At 33.0% G+C, this 16,739-nt stretch overlaps 3 protein-coding genes across 6 annotated transcripts in view; 1 reads left to right on the top strand and 2 right to left on the bottom strand.

Annotated features, from left to right (window-relative positions):
• The window catches only part of yellow-g (L-dopachrome tautomerase yellow-g), a 49,413-nt gene that overhangs the window by 14,033 nt on the left and 18,641 nt on the right, over nt 1-16,739 (top strand). The gene's annotated exons all lie outside the window — the stretch shown is intronic.
• Nucleotides 268-9,889, bottom strand: LOC105675419 (dopaminechrome tautomerase-like). Of its 2 annotated transcripts, none has more exons than XM_067355768.1 (6): nt 8,570-9,889; nt 5,031-5,270; nt 3,171-3,325; nt 2,673-2,987; nt 1,929-2,178; nt 268-1,208 (listed from the first exon to the last, which is right to left on the bottom strand). In XM_067355768.1, the coding sequence occupies exons 2-6, from the start codon at nt 5,248-5,250 to the stop codon at nt 268-270; spliced, it is 1,881 nt and encodes a 626-aa protein (XP_067211869.1). In that variant the 5' UTR covers nt 5,251-5,270; nt 8,570-9,889. The 2 variants fall into 2 exon arrangements, with proteins under 2 accessions (XP_067211869.1, XP_012227989.1); XM_012372566.2 differs by lacking the exon at nt 8,570-9,889 and adding an exon at nt 6,412-7,366.
• Nucleotides 10,022-16,000, bottom strand: LOC105675420 (dopaminechrome tautomerase-like). Of its 3 annotated transcripts, XM_012372569.2 has the most exons (7): nt 15,673-16,000; nt 15,472-15,610; nt 14,503-14,720; nt 13,538-13,728; nt 11,591-12,057; nt 11,013-11,256; nt 10,022-10,889 (listed from the first exon to the last, which is right to left on the bottom strand). In XM_012372569.2, exons 3-7 carry the CDS (start codon nt 14,711-14,713, stop codon nt 10,677-10,679), a joined length of 1,326 nt encoding a protein of 441 aa, XP_012227992.1. In that variant the 5' UTR covers nt 14,714-14,720; nt 15,472-15,610; nt 15,673-16,000; the 3' UTR covers nt 10,022-10,676. The 3 variants fall into 3 exon arrangements, with proteins under 3 accessions (XP_012227992.1, XP_012227993.1, XP_012227991.1); XM_012372570.2 differs by lacking the exon at nt 15,472-15,610; XM_012372568.2 differs by having other exon boundaries at nt 15,472-16,000.

Genomic DNA, 16,739 nt, shown 5'->3' on the forward strand with positions numbered 1-16,739 from the left:
AGAAATATTTAAACAACATGTTGCATATTTATTTACATAAAACTATCGTTCAAATTATGATTATTATTTTATAATTAGTGATAATTATAAGTGTAATAAATATACTGAATATTTTTAACAAAGGGAGATGGATAAAGATTTTTCTAAAATTAGTACTAGATTACAATGTTTAGACTTAAAAAAGTGGAAGACATTTTGCTATCGAGAAATCATTTAATTAGTAGTCAGAATATTAATTTAACGCGGCAGGGTGTATCGATGGTATTGTCAGCAAGTATCGTCGAGGCCCGGATCCGAGTCAGGAACTACGTAATTAGGGTCGCATACGGTATCCCTGGCAGCCTCTTTGACATCCGCCTTAAATACTCTGTAATTGAGGCTTCCGCTGTTTAGAGACCCGTACAAATACATCGGCAAGCGATTCGAGATCAGCCACACACTTTGATTCGGTTCGTGATCCACTTTAATGTCATTCGGGAACACCAAGGACACATTGCTAGTTCCAATCACACCCAGATTTTGCGGTATGTATTCCTTCCTGGTGTCCCAGCACCACACGGAGTCCCGCGTGACCATGTTGAAGAACATAACGCCGTTCTTGTCGACGACGGACGCCGAAGCGTGGCCGTAATCCTTGGCTCTAGGCTTCCCAACGGGCATAAATTTCTCCGTGCTCTGATCCGCGGTTCTCTTGTCTCTGAATACCGACGTGGACACCGCAAACTCCCGAAAACTGGACATTGGATGGAAGAATAACGTTCTGTCGCCGTAAATATCTATGGGACTGAGCGCTATTCCGAATACTCCGTCGGTCCATTGGAATTTTATGCCATGCAACTCGTATCTGGCCGCCAGAGGATCGGGATAGAAAAAGTGATGCTCGACCCTAAAACTCGAGTCCTTGAAGAAATCGTACACGACGATGCCGAAACGCCAGACGTCGCTTAAATACGCCACCGCGGAGCCGCAGTCGTTGTTTCTGATATCCACCGCGATGTTGGTGTACAACGAGTCCTGTTTGATCTGCTCGTCCGGCAAAGTGTACTTTCTGATGAGAGTGTCGGTGCGCAAATCGAAAATGAATATCGCGGGCGGGCAGACCTGCTTAGACCTTCTAGCGAGCTCCGTCTTACCGGAATCGAGAACCCACAATCGATCGCATTCGTCCACTTGAACTCGAAAGACTGATGTGAAACCTTCGCAGCTTTCTAAAATTTATGGAAACAAATAAAATGAACAATTAGTATCGTCATAGGTCTATATTATTACAATATCGAGATTTTGCAAAAAATTCTTGTGTTTTTAGTTAAAAAGCAATACATTTTTTTTTTTTAAACTGATTTAGATACTTTTTAAATTTCTTTTTGATCGATTATTATTTGCTCGCTTGTTTAAATGACGTCACGGGTTAGATAACTCTACGTTAACGATTACGTTTGTTTCATTGAATCGGTGAACGGAAAATAGCAAGATGAGACGGGACATTTTCACGAGACAGTTCGTGTGAGACAATTGATGGGAAATTCCTTTCTTCACTTTCCCAATTGCGAGAAAATAACACATAGCGCGCTACTGTTTCTGACATTCTCAGGCTCTTCGCTAGTTTTGCACAAGTTTGACATGGTTTTAATTTACTTTATTCTTCGAGAAAATTGTCATTGACGTTTTCATCACGTCTATTGTCTTCAAGTTTCAGCTTCAGAACTTTACGAAATCAACGATGTATTTTGCAATTATTACAAAAATCTTTTCTAAATTTTTCACGTACATTTTCAGCCACTTTTCGGCTAATAAATTTATAATTGTATAGTATGAATTTTTGCAACGTATATTCGATATGTGTTCAGTATTGCATTTGTCTTGATTAATTTTAATTAAAAAACAATAGGATTTTTTGCAAGATACAATAATTAATGTGATTATATAACCTGGCTGATTCCAATGCCAATTAGGATAGGGCTTTAGTTTGGGGCTCTTCGTCTTAGAATGTCTCGGCACAGTAGCTAGAGTCGCCGGTATGCCAGATTTCCATTTCGGCAGAGTAATGAAAACTTTATCGCGCCAAACATCCAGGCCAAGGGGCAAATTATTTTCTGCGACATAATCGCCCTCAAATATAGCGTGATCTCGGGCCTCGATGTTATCGAATTCAAAATCAATAGTTGACCACGCGTAAACCTGTTAAAAACGATCGTAAACACGAGGCTTATTAAAATATCTAGAATATTTATATCAGCCATCTCGAGTTGTAACTACATTTAAATAATTTTAATTCTATTTAAATGCGTGTATAAGAAAGTTTCTTTAAAGTGCTAATAAGTAAAGTATAAAATAGATCGCAATGATGATATGCTATTGATTAATTATTTTTGTACAAATTATTACAAAATAACATTACGAAAAGTCTTAATCACTTATTTATTTAAATTTTTTGTTTTTTAAAGTGGTAAAAATAAAATGCTAAAATGATGTAAATTTAAGAAAAAAATATGATATTAGCAATTATACTACATTGCCAATTAATAAGAAAGTTTGTAGTGCGTTTTAAATAAATAATATATGCAAAAATTATACGAGCGACTTTAGACGTCACAATCCGAGATCGATGATACAGATATTGAGAAACTTTGGGCACTTTCGTTTAAATTTGCAACAAAAAACGTGCTACGTACTAATTCCATAGCGGGACCGACGTAGTCATTCGCAATGTGTCCTGGTTCAAAACCGTCGTCGAATTCTTGAAAGTCCAATTGATTGACTGAGTGAGGATCTGTGTGAAATAAATCAATGATTCTTCCTGGTTTCGAAAAGTCCTTTTTTCCCAGGTTGGGCGTAACGTGATGCCGTGATTGCGGTGTAGATCCGTAAAGATTGCGCACGCTCGTGGATACCGCTGGCTTTTTCTCCAACGGGTTTCCGTGAGAATCGCAATTTCGCGAGCCAGCATGTTCATCATAAGCCGAAACGGAGCCTTTGTAATTGATGTTCTGTTGAGGCGTGATAAAATATACTATTAGTTCAGAAGTTATATAATTTAGACGGAAATGCAAATAACAGCTTACAATAAGATTATAAATAACTTGATCGAATTACTCCATTTATATTACACATTTTTTAGAAGTGCAGATATTTCTTAAGCTTTTAAGAGATTAATACTACATTTTTCTTACATGCGTTGAAGAAAATGAAGTAGGAAAAGACGGAGTTAATGGCAGCGCGGGTGCCTGAAGCTCCCTGGATAAAATACTAGGACCCGTGTGAGCCGCAAATTTCGGGGCAGTCAATAGTGACATTGACAGCAGCCATGGCATCATACTCGCCATATCTGTGAATAATTTTGCATCATTAGAAATTGATAGATTAATTGAATGAAAATGAGTAAAAGAAAGAGTATTAATGTTCTCCGTATGATTAGAAATTCAATGAAATTTTCGCAACGTCATACAGTCATCGCGGTAAATGTTATCTCCTCTCTATTGAGGTAAGTGTGCTTTCTCATTCGCAAGGTGATCATCGATGTTCGATGAGCACCGCATGCTCGATTAAATATTAATCATCAGTCAATGACATATTATGATCATGTGTGAAAGTGGCGTGTTCGCCGAGAAATATTGGAGCAAAAGCGATTTGCGAGAATGAGTCTGCATCGTTCCTTACTTACTTCGAGCAGCGATTACGGAGTCGCTCTTCGACGTGTATTAATTCGGGAGGTCCTGAGACTCGAAAGCAGCGTTAAATCCTCCCGAGCTAATCGATTGTGCTCTAACAACGAACTGTCGGAGGTGTGTAGCGCGAGGAGGATGAGTGCTCGAGATGGCACCATGGATGTTACGCGACTACCATATTCACTATCCGGGTCGTAAGTGTGTCTTAGATCCTACGAAAGGAGAGAATGGCGAATCCCTTCTCTCGAAGATGATTTTCCCTCTCGTTCGTCTTACGGCTCCGGGCTCTGTACTGCGGTATAGGTCATTGGCGGATGGGTTCATGGGAAATCGCGCATCTGATCCATCACGAATGAGGATCGAGGACTTCGAACAAACGGAGCGCAATACTTTTCATTCACGATTTAGAAGAAAATGATCGCTTTATTCTTGAAAGTACTCGCTGAAATGCTTGGCGTTTTCGAAAATTCTTGCTATCGGTTTGACTTTAACATTTTAGAAAAAATTACAAAGTGTTTTCAATGAGAAAAATACACAAAAGTGCTTCCTTTTTAACATGTTAATATTTTTGAAATTTTTAAACAAATATTAATTTTCTATACATTTATTATGCGATTATCTTTGATTATCTATTTTAAGATCTAGTTTGTGTTTATCTTTTTGCAATATCATTCTTTAGCATACAATTGTTCCATTTTAGTGTCATGTCATTGTCGCAAAAATATAAGATAAAGTTTCGACACTTCTAACATGTTAAAAAGATGAAAACTATCTTGATGATTGCGCGATTATTTTGTGTGGAAGGCGGTCTACTTTACGACGCCAGCAAGCATAATTGCGTTTTTACGAGGTGACACCCGGCGTTTCTTTTTTGTTACCATACCGAGTGAAACTCATTTGAATTTAATAGCGTTGTAACAACACCGATTCTACGTCGGTTCGCAATTCATAGATATTGCATGCATATTTGCACGAAATGCAACGCTGTATGATTTTAAGACTAGTTTCTGAATTTAATTATCTTGATGAAAATATTAATGAATTTTTACTTTATACTTTCGATTCTTGCCAATTTAGAACTATTTTTTGCTATAAAATGCTTATAAAGATAATTATATAAAAATACAATTTACGAAAATAATGAATTATTAATATTATTATAAGGGAAATGTATATAGCAAATGAATATTAATGAAATATTGAATCACGCTGCATAAATTTCGGACGTAATTATTAGTCTTGATTAGTTTATCTCTTGTTTTATTAATTTAAAATTAAGTATTAAATTATAAGCTAAACACATAGTTACTGTAACTTTTTACAGAAATAATTATAAATTGTATGATGACATTTGCGTAAACTTACAACCTTTGCGCGACAAATCATGCTGTTGAAATGTTCTGTACTCCCGGAAGTCACGATAATACTTCGAGATAGAATCATCCCTAGTATTGCTGAGAGTATAATCAGGGGAGGCATAGAAATAGCCACTGGGTTGGCTCGTTCTCCTCGGAAGCATCCACAGTCGTCGGAATGATAACTCTCCGGCTCTCTCCACATCGATGCTTCTCTTCTTTCTCGTCATGGCATTTTACTCTTTCTCGTCTACAAATAAGGCACAAGCATAATGCTATAAGCCGATTATGCGGAGATGATAATTAAGCTGTTAGGAAAGTCGCGATCGTTGATCTAACGGATCGGATAATCGTATTATAGTTATAGACGGATTATAAACGCTGTCTTCGGAACGTTACATAAATGCAGAAAAAGCGAACAATTAATATTGTTACGTCAACATCGATTAATCTTGCAATTAATTTAGAGATAGTTACGAATATACGGGAGATATGCATGTGATAAATGTCGAATAATTTATTATACGAACGACAATTATTTTTGGGTAATGAAAATTGTTTTTCGAAATTTTTATATAAATCACATATTAATTGAATAGAATTATATTTAATATAATCAATAATATAATATTGTTATTTACTAAAAAGTTTTTTTTTTAATATAGTAATAATACATATACATAAATGTGGCGCAAGTTATAATTTCTAGAACTCTAACACGACCAACCGTTGGCCTCTGTTTTTTCGTTCAGCAAAATATCGTGGTAATTGCGTCAATGTCTCAATAATTTCATGGCTACGCATGCGGAATGTTACTTGATACAAAAACACACTTTGTCGACAAAACCATAATTTGTTTTTATGTACAGCAGGGAAAATAGGGAAGGTAAATCTGTACGCAATTATAAAATACATTTGTTATAAGTTGCTTTAGTAATTGTGAAATTAAAAGAAAGCTTTAAAAATCTATAAAAATTATCAGGAAATTAATTTCTAAATGACGGTTTTTATTAGTGATTTTAGAAATAATATCAATCTATTAAATAAAACTTTCTATATACGTATAATTTTTTTCACAATATATGTATATTTATAATTATTACAAGATTAAAATTTTTTAAACATTTACTTGTACCAATTCCGACATAAAAAAAATTCCGTTTGTGCAATTCACCTAAATTACAATAAGAATTGAAATTTATAACAGTTGTAGCAAGCGCGTAAATGTGAGTTTAATGATGTCTGCGATACAATTATGATCATTAGTTCCATACGGCGTTTGCACATTTCTTCGATGACGCGACATTTCACGACTCAAGCTCACGGTCGTCGGTCGATACGCGCGCGTGTTCCTTCTCTCGCCGCTCACAACACGAGCGAATTCACGCTACCTGAAGTAGTATCGGCGCTTCGTTCCGATGACTCGTTCGGCAAGCGAAGCGAAACGCTCTTTTCGATTTTAGCATAAATGCCACTTTCCACCGGAGATTAGGAATACTTTCCGCTTTCGCACTTGCTTCCTCCAACGGCCGGCGCCGAGCATTTCATAAGCGACGGCAGCGTTAATACCTCGGATACCGAAACTGTAATTAACAGTTTGTTAGATTTACAAACGATATGCAAATTCACAGGAATTTACGCGTTAAAGCTTCGATCATCTTCGTAATTGTTTATTATTACTGTTATTATAAATTCACGATAAAAATTATCAATTTCGTTTAAGTAAACGTGTTATTAACGCATCACTCCTTTATATCGCACTGCGATATAATTATGCGCGAAATTAGTATAATTACTTAAAAACGCGATTACAGCAACCTGGTCAGAGCAACGCGCACTTGCTTCGGTACTCTTGCAACGCGCACTGTGTCTATTTACTAAAGTTTCACGATATTTGTGCCCTTTACCGCACACCATCTCCATTTAAGCCCCCTCTCCGCCGATTCATTATTTCCTTCCGATTTAATCTTCAGCCATTCACCAACGAGTTATTAAGTACTAAAGATAGATGACTTATATGATTACCTTCGTCATATTTTGAAGATGCTATCGCCGATTGCGATACATAATTTTGGAAAAAAGCTGATTTGCCAAGAATTTCTTTTATACGTACTTTATTAGATGTAACGTTATTTGCTGTATCTCTTGTTACATCTTGAACATCGCTCACTCGTAACGCTCGTTACGTGTGGACGCATGTTCTGCGAATAGTCTTATCGCCACATGCGAAAAGCATTGGAGAAACGTGTGTTTTTTTATGGTTTGAAGGCAAAGACCGCGAAGAAAACCAATTTATTTTATTCTAGATAATTATATGTGTGGGACCTATTTTTGAAAAATCCATTCTTTATATTATTAATTGTGCACATTATTCATATAATAGCTATAGTATTTAAATATTGCGATAAATTAGCGGATATTTCTACATATGTTTCAAACAAAATATATGTTTAACTGAACAGGATAATTACTAATCTAATCTGATCTTTAACTTATTATACATTCGTCACGTCATTTTTTAAGTTGTTTGCTATTATTTACAGATATATGCGTTTGAAACAGTTAGGCCGTAACGCAATTTCCGCATCGTGTTACTTTTTCTTGTGAGTAACTTTCTTTTGAAACGCATTTGTGCATTAAGCGCTATTACACAAATGATCGGAGTCTTGTAAGTTATCATATGTAAACATTGAGTGACGTTTTCATATTTTAATTTTAAATTATTATTCTTTTAATTCAAATATTTGAGAAAATATCTAACAAGAAGATAGCAAAAAATATAAAAAAACATTTTCAGCATATTAAACTATTGACACTTTGCATTTTTAAAACCAGAATTTTACTATTAATATAAAGCAACTTTAATAATGCATAACTTTTTTTTTAAGTTTTTATTATGTAGAATAATTAATATTTAATTACTAGAATTATTAAAATTTTTTCAAAGAGTGATCGTATGTTGCATTATATATTAATGTTTCCAGTATTAATTCACGATCTTTAGAAAATTAAATAAATCATATCAATCATCTAATCTCTCGTTTCGATTTTAATTAATAAATTTGATTTTTATCACTTTCTTAACTTACTGTGTGCAGCTCGCGCACAGTAACAGCTGTTAATTGAGCGATATTTGCTTTCATAATTCAGAAATTTACTTCTGTGAAATTTAAAGTACCGGTCATAACTTTTTACATATGATCGAATATCACTCAAAGTTCTTGCTTCTGCTAGTGATTTCCCTTGATATTATTTTGACGTCACTGGCAAATTGCAATCTTTTAGGATTGTAAACAATTCTTTGCAATCCAAAGTAAAACATTTTGATTTTCTTACATTAAATGTTTTTATTGACAATATTTAAGAGAAAGAATGCAATTGACAAAAATTTATTATATAGAAAACTTTAATTTAGAAAATTTTCTTAAATAATTAATATATAAAAACATTAGAGTTTAAGACAAAGAAAAATAATTTAATTACTTAATTTTTTTTTATAAAAGTAGTGTAAAATTTTAATAATCAGCTTATAATTTTAAATTAACTTACCGCGATTTTGTAAACGTGATATCATTGCAGTCATCTTTTTTGGTTCACTCCCAATTAGGATATGGTTGCAAAACAGAACCATCTGGACCAGTTTGTTTACTAACCACATTTAAATTTGATGGCATTCCGTCAGCTCTTATAATAGTCACAAATGTTCCCGTCTGACAACAATAAGTACATATATAGAATTATTGCATATTAATACAGATACAGATTAATACAAATACAGATGATTTTGATTTTTAACAAGTTATATAAAAATCTCCCTTTTCGCTTCAAGAGAAAAGTCTTTTAAGATTTGCAGCGCAAAAATCAAATAATGATAGCAACCGCGTATTTAAAATTTCAATTCTTGTTTAAGTCTCTTTTCGATATTCACTATCAAAAAATTATAAAATATATATTTTTTAAAGAGTTTTAACGTAATGATAAAATTACTCAAAGCTTGAACAATGATAGTGTTGATAACATATTCACTTCAGAGCTTGTCATTTGATAAATAAGTTTATTGCTTAGTGTTTATAGACAAGTGAATAAAACAAGTTTATAGGCAAATTGAGTATTAATGAAATAAAATTCATGTGTTTGCAATGAATTTATAATGGCGCGTTTCGTAAGAAAAATATACGCATTGAATTATTAGCATCTATATGAATATTTTTGCTCGTAAGAGCTGTAACAAAACTTCCTCGTAATAACTTAAACAGAGTCCAATAGGTAAAAATTGAACCCCTCCAAAAAAACATGTATACATTATTTATATATACATATAACTCTTTATGTTAATGATCTAATATTTACAATAGTTTATACTGAAGTATATTTGAAGGATTACAAACAGTACTGAAGTGTCAAATATTTGATCTTGGCTATAATGTTATAGGCCATAGAGTTGCATTCTCTTTCGATCGTTAGTTTGTATTACGTCATCGTGACATATATAGATATTTAATTTTTTTTTACAATAGGAAGAAATATGCAATTTTTTCACATACCATTCCTTTGAGAAACTCTTCTCTTACTATTGAAATATTTGATTAGAAAGTGATTTTATTCTTTCTTTCTCATTCTACTCAGATTTATTCAGATGTCATCGTAACATTCGTTGAAGCTTTCACAACTGATTGACGCACAAACAATATTTTTTTAAGCAAATTATAATATTTGAGAAAAGAAATTTTACTCTGAAGTAATAGGCGAATTTTTACTAATGTAAGTTTTCTTTTTTTTTTTGTCTTTTTATATGATCTAAGAAGAAAAATGTCAGAAATACAATTAATAAGACTAAAAAAAAGATACGGTTTGTCTAATAACATTTATAAAAATGGATGGATGATAATTTAAAATAAATTTTTATTTATCACACACACAATAGTCAAATTTATTAAATATGAAATTACCGATTTCAGTATTTGCAATTGGTATTATTTTATATTATTTTTAAATCATAAATAATTCATCAATTATTTTTTATTAATAGCAACATTTATTATACAGAGATGTAGATACATGAAATGTATTATACAATAGTCGAGTCAAAAACGCATGCATACTGTGATACATATTGTTCATTATTTGCAACAACAATAAGAAAATATTTATTATGAACGGTAAATATTTTTGTCCCGTGGTAGTGGCTGTCTTCAGCCACATGTGCTAATTAATTATTCTTAATGTAATTAATAAATATTCTTATTTATATATACCACGGCACTAGGATGAATAATTGTAAATTAAAAAGCTTGCTGGCACCGCTGAGTAGTACGCTCGAACTGGTTTTTCGAGCTGATAAATTTTATTAAATTTTACGAACATTACGAGCGGGCTATTCGTTCTTTACACGTATCAGAGAATCAGAGTACACGTAGTCTCGCGCATTTCTTTAATCGCGATTGATAAAGATAATGTAATCGACCGGTCTGAAACTGTAAACAGACTTTACGATTGAAGGAAAAAAGGATGGCCTGCTGAAAAATCTTGGGAATGAATACGATGAATACGGTGAGAAATAATACTCTGCGAAGAAATTCGGATATTTGTACCACCAATCGGTAGACGTCGCTGTGCGGAAACGCGGAACGTCGAACTCCCCGCGGTGCCACGATCTTCATTTAGCGAACAGCGGCGGCCCGAAATTGCGATTGTGATCAAGATTGACCCCGCTGTTACCGTTACACTTGGTACCGCGAATCAACTCGTCCACGTAACCGGCTTGTATCCGGAAATTCGTTTCGTTCGCACTCATGGTGCCGGCCATGAGCTTTTGGAATGACGATGTGAGAACCCATAACTCTTGACGGCCATTCTTCGCGGTGATGATCTGCAATTTAGTTGATTGATGTGTTGATTACGCACTACCATTTAGAAATCTTAGTACCAAATGCGGAAATAGATGAAAAGAAAAGATTATTCTTCAATACTTAAATGAAAGGTCATGGCGCACCTTCATTCCAGACGGAAATTGCAGGGTGTCGGGATTGATGACAACAACTTCGGTATTGGTACCACCGTATTCAGGATGCGTGAGACTGTTCCAACATCCAATAGCTAGATCTGATAAAAGACCGAAGAAGAGAACCCCGTTTTGATCCATAGCTTGAGCGGCCGACTGCGATGACCTTTCCATAACGAATGGACGGAACGACCTTGGCACAGCATCGGAGTGCTCTCGAAAGAGGCTATAATTCCTATATATAACAAAGAGATGTCATTAAAATGATTTAAGAAACGCGACAAGAAAAGAATACGTTGCACAACGTTCAATTCATAGAAGTTTATTATTATTATACAATAAAAAGCGTTTATGCTTATTCAGAATCTATTAAAAAACATAAATCTATACTAATACAATTTAAAACAAAACATTTATAAATTCAAAGCACATAATCAGCATACATTACAATTTCTTTTCATTCTTTTGAATAAATACGTATTTAAAATGTCACGTATTTTCAGTAGAAACCACTCAGCACATATTCAGTTAACTTCAGTTTATCCTTAAATAAATATTTATTTTCTCACCTGATGATGGAAGTGGGTACCCAACTTTCAACTTTGCTAGCCAAAGAGTGGAAATATAAGATTTTGTCGCCGTCCTGTTTCAACGGACTCAAGGCGAGTCCCAGAATACCGTCCATTAGATCGAATGTGTCCCCCTTGATGTTGAACGTTCCATGGGGTGGATAAGGATGAAACAAATTGTTAGTGATCCTCCAAGAGCGGGAATTACGATGATCGTAGACAAGCAATCCATATCCGGTTACATCTGCGATGTAGACAAATGTATCGTGACATCGGTTGCCGGTATCGCGGTTATCAACTACGAGTGTAACGAATAGAGAATCGTCCTTGAACTGCTCCTTGGGAAACTTGTACTGACTCAAGACCTTATTTGTTCGCAGCGAGAATGACAGCAGTTGAGGCCGGCAGATCTGCCGATCCTCGACTTTGCCAGTGTCAAGAACCCATAATCTGTCGCATGAATCCACCTGCGATCATATATTTTTTCTGTATTTTAGTCTTTTTTTCTTTATTGAGTAGAAATCTTTGGTTTATAGGAAATCAACTTATCTCAAGTTTTACAACAAAAAATAATAATTGAAGTTCTACCTGATATTCAGAGACAATTAAATTTTTAATTTGACTGGAATTTTATAGTTTAATTAATTATATATTTTATATTAATATATTTATTAATATTGTAACGTAACATTAAATTTTTTAAAAATTTTTTACGACAAATTATTCACAGTATAAAGACGGTGTTACTTTCTTGAATTTCTTTATGTTTTTAAAATTTGTTGATTTAAACGATAATACTCTAATTTTGCATAAAATTAATATACAAATATTTTCAGATTTTATAGCTCACACATTTTTTGTAATAATCTACAAATTCTTTGTTAAATTTGAAGTTGGTTTTTATCTTTCAATCAACGATTTGCAATATGCAGTTTTTTATTTTTACTTCACTGGAGATAGAGAGTTAATTAATCTCTATCTTCTTATCTACATATTTTTCATGTTTATTCACATAGGAAGAATATCGTTGCAAATCAAGATCAATTATAGAACATGATACTAATGAATGGCTTTTGTATGCGCGTTGTTCGCGAAAAACTTTCTAAATACCGGATGTTTTGAAATACAATGTGCTCCGCTATGCATTACATATGTACTTTTGTGACTGACTTAATCCAATATTTCAACAAAAATAAATTTTTTTTAAATGATAAAAATGATTTTTTACGAGAAATTAACATTTATTACGAATTTATATTTTTTAATGTGTAAAACTTTAGAAATTACGTTTTTCTATAAGCAATTAATTAAAAAAAATGATTTTGTTTTATTTTTTATGAGAAATTACTTTTTATCGTTACTTACATCACGTTGATCATTATCACATGTATGCTATAATGATCAACATACATAAATGCTATTATATATTTTGTGTTATAAATGTCGCGTAAATAAGAGAACTCTTGACAGTAAGTACGTGTCAAAACTAAATTTATATTTTTACTTAGTCTTTATCAGTACGGAATAGTGATAACTATTGTTTTAAGAGCATCGTAAATAATGATAAGTTGGATAGTTAAGTAAACACGTCATATTAAAAAATCTCAAAATACGCGTCTTTCGTAATGTTAACCTCTTGTAGTCAATGTTAACAATTATCGCAATTAATGTTGTATCACTTGCAAGAAATTCCTCGTATTTGTGTCTTTGGAATAATAATGACGTTATTTTCATTCTGTGTCATACTCTTACGCGGCGCGCATTTATCTTCGAATAAACATAGTGCGATTTTCGAGATAATAAAATAGTCAGGAAGACTTTTAGCTTTAAGATTTATAGATCCGGTTGTAACAATAATTGTAGATGTAGTGACGTCTTATGTAGGTGTGATTTTACATTTGTCAATTTTTTCATTGATTTATTTCCAAGTTTAAAACTTTTTATTACCTGCATTCTCCATACACTGGTGATTCCATCGCAGTGTCCGAATGTCCTCACTATGTTCCATTCCCAGTTTGGATAGGGTGCAATTATCGGATTTCCCTCGGCAGAAACGTTATCCGTGACATAACCGAGAGTCACTGGAACTCCGTTTTGAAATCTTGGTATCGAAACAAAGATCACAGATCCTTGTTTAGCTGCGTATTTATTAAATGGATTAAATATTAAAAGGTTGAAATTAATTTACTTACAAAGCTATTTAAAAACTTTAAATTAAAAGCAGTTATTAGCTTTGCATATTTTTTATGATAAATTATAGTATTTTATTTTCTTTTATTTTCTCTGTTTTTAGATATTTTTTTCGAATAAAAAATATATTTACGTTTTTTAAAAAATATTATGGATGAAAACTAAATATAAAACCTACATTTGAATAAATTTTTATCTGAAAACAATTACATCAATCATTTATCAAGGCACACAAATTACATCAGTAATAAATCATAACATATAGTGTTAGAATTACTAGTCTTTTCGTATAATCATAGTTAATGCGTAGAAACTATGCAAACATGCATTATCACAAAGAATTTTTATTACTCAAGAGGTTTCGTTACTCTTAAATTGCATAAATAAGGAAGAGAATGACGTTCCGGCAATTGTTAAGGCCATAATCTGCCAATTATGTGATCTCGTATACTCTTCCATTGTAAGTTTTAATTATACGAATACATAAATTAATTAATTTTTTTCAGAAAATAAGCGAATAATTGATATTTTCAATTAAATTTATGCATATTTTATAATGTTAATACGAAATAACAAATCAATCAAATAATGAATTAGTAAAAATAAAAGAAATATCGAAACATTTTTATTAATGACGATAGCAATAGATTTGTTTAACGATGAAGAACGGTTTGTCACTTCAAACGCTTTTATAATTTAAGAATAAAAGATGTGTTTAAAACCTTTGTGATAAAAATCCACGTCGAGTGGTAGCGGTGCGCCCGGAATGAAACGGCCCTCTAGTATAGCAAGATCTCTCGCATGCTTATTCGGGAAGGCAAACTCCAGTGCCTTCCAGGAATGTATACCCTTTAATTTTTCAATGCTGGCGCATCCCCCAAGAAGCAGGAACGGTATAATAATACGTAACAACCGGGTTGGTTCAGACTTCATCGTAAATCTGTAACAAGACGCAACGTTTGCACTTTAAGATGCGCAGAAATTTTTGGGATATCTGCATTAAAGACACGCGAAAATTTTTGAGCTCTGCATTAAAAATACATGGACACGTTTTGGGAAAAATGGCTAACTTTAATAACTATTAATATATTATCATTATCAAAACATATTAAATGCAGCACTTTAAAATCATTATGACATGTGAAAACGATTATGATTGAAATTGATTAGAAATCTGTTTAACTTATGATTAATTACAATGTTTGGATTTTCAAAATATGGTGCAATCGAGAATTAAATGTTTATATCTTATATATGTTCTACGTATGAGCTCAATGTAGCAATCAAATTAGCTAAAGCATTGCACTTTCTAACACTTTTATAGACTTTCACAAGAGAAATTGCATAATAAAATTTGATGAAGATGAAATAAATAAGTGTCGCGTTGTAAAAAAAAAAAAAAAAAAACAAAGATCCGAAACTTTTATGGTTTGATTTATCTTTCGGTTCATCCACTTTTATATTTGACATCTTATCTTTTGTATAAACATTCACAAACAAAAGTGCAGATGTGACCTTCACTGCATATCTTTACATGATATCAAAAACATAAAAAAGTAATTTCTTATCAATAAGCGTTTTATTATCTTTGAAATTATGTAGCCTTATTTTCCGCGGCAAAATTATGTTTCTTCTACATTTTTTCGTAGGCACTAAACACTTAATAATAACACATTGTGATGCAACCTTACACGTGTCTACGTTTTCTCGTGAAAATCGACGAAAGAGTTCCGACTTTTGCAACGGCGTCCTTCTTACTCGTTCTTTCGTAAACACGTAGTATCGTTAAAGAGATAGCCAGTTTTATTTCTTCTTTCTTCCACACTTTCACTGTCACGGAAAGAAAAGTTCAGAACTGATTGTTATGCTCGCCAACGTTAACGATTACATACAAAGCTAGATTAGTTTTCCCGCGCGGCTTGTGTCTCCGCTTTTCCGAACGCCAAGCTTTCGATCTTGTAATAATCAGGCCAAAGTATCTTCTTTCGCGTTCACCCTCCGCTGATCATCCGTCACACGTCTGTTTTTCTAGCAGTTTTCTCCTTCCGAGACATTCTCCAATATTTTTTACACCTAACGACGATTAACGATGTGGTCTCGCTGATGTCACTGTCGATTCGTATGGTGATTCAAAATAAATGATAATTTGGAAAGGACAAGAAGGCCTTCTAGTCAAACGCTCCGGACTAGCAGGCGATCGAGAAACGACTGCGAGATTTCTCAAGCCGGCGCGTAACTTTTCAACGTGTTCGAACATCTCCGTTCCACCGGAGCATAAACTAAGAAGGGAGGTAGATACTTTGCTATCTATCTTAAGTTTTTAAGATAAGGTTATCGTTTCGGGTCATGGTACGCAAGTAAAGTGCGTACGCAAGTATATTTTTTGTGCATAAATTATGCATATGAATAGTAAAAATGGATAAATGACGAAAGTATCTAAACTACTATAGCTTTGGAGAAAAAAGTAAAACTTGTTGTACATACGATTATTTATCACTGCGTCACAATGATAAAAACTATCTATTTACGAGAGGAGGAATTGCATAAGGTTTCCATTTCCTGCGTCTTTCGACGCAGTCGATCAGCAAGCATCTTAATTCCAGTTTTAAATTTATTTAGCATTTCACAAAATTATCAGACGCATTCGCAAGATTTATATTTTAAATAAAACTTGGCAAGTTTATTCATTCTAAAACATAATGCGACATTTTATAAGACTAATCTTAATATCTTATTTTCATGACACAAACAGATAAACAAAAAATATTATTCCTAAATACAAGTTAAAATTTTTTATTTACATAATACATTTTTTGTTATAACATAAAGCCATTATTTTTTTTCATATTTTTTTATATCCAAAACTGATGATAAGTTTAATGACAAATTATCAAATTAATAATTTTTAGAAAAATTGTGTCTTAACAATTTTTTTTTATTGTTTCATTATTTCGCTTTA

Source organism: Linepithema humile, chromosome 5 (genome assembly GCF_040581485.1).
Source record: "Linepithema humile isolate Giens D197 chromosome 5, Lhum_UNIL_v1.0, whole genome shotgun sequence".
In the NCBI taxonomy this organism is placed as follows: Eukaryota; Metazoa; Arthropoda; class Insecta; order Hymenoptera; family Formicidae; genus Linepithema; species Linepithema humile.

Coding starts and splice junctions, on each gene's coding strand:
- LOC105675420 (XM_012372570.2), bottom strand. CDS start 14,713: ATGAAGTCTGAACCAACCCGGTTGTTACGTATTATTATACCGTTCCTG. Junction 12,058..13,537: donor CCAGTGTATGGAGAATGCAG/GTAATAAAAAGT, acceptor ATATGATCGCAG/GTGGATTCATGCGACAGATT. Junction 10,890..11,012: donor AATTTCCGTCTGGAATGAAG/GTGCGCCATGAC, acceptor ACTAAATTGCAG/ATCATCACCGCGAAGAATGG.
- LOC105675419 (XM_067355768.1), bottom strand. CDS start 5,250: ATGACGAGAAAGAAGAGAAGCATCGATGTGGAGAGAGCCGGAGAGTTA. Junction 2,179..2,672: donor TCGGTCCCGCTATGGAATTA/GTACGTAGCACG, acceptor CGTTTTTAACAG/GTTTACGCGTGGTCAACTAT. Junction 1,209..1,928: donor TTGGCATTGGAATCAGCCAG/GTTATATAATCA, acceptor CATAAATTTTAG/AAAGCTGCGAAGGTTTCACA.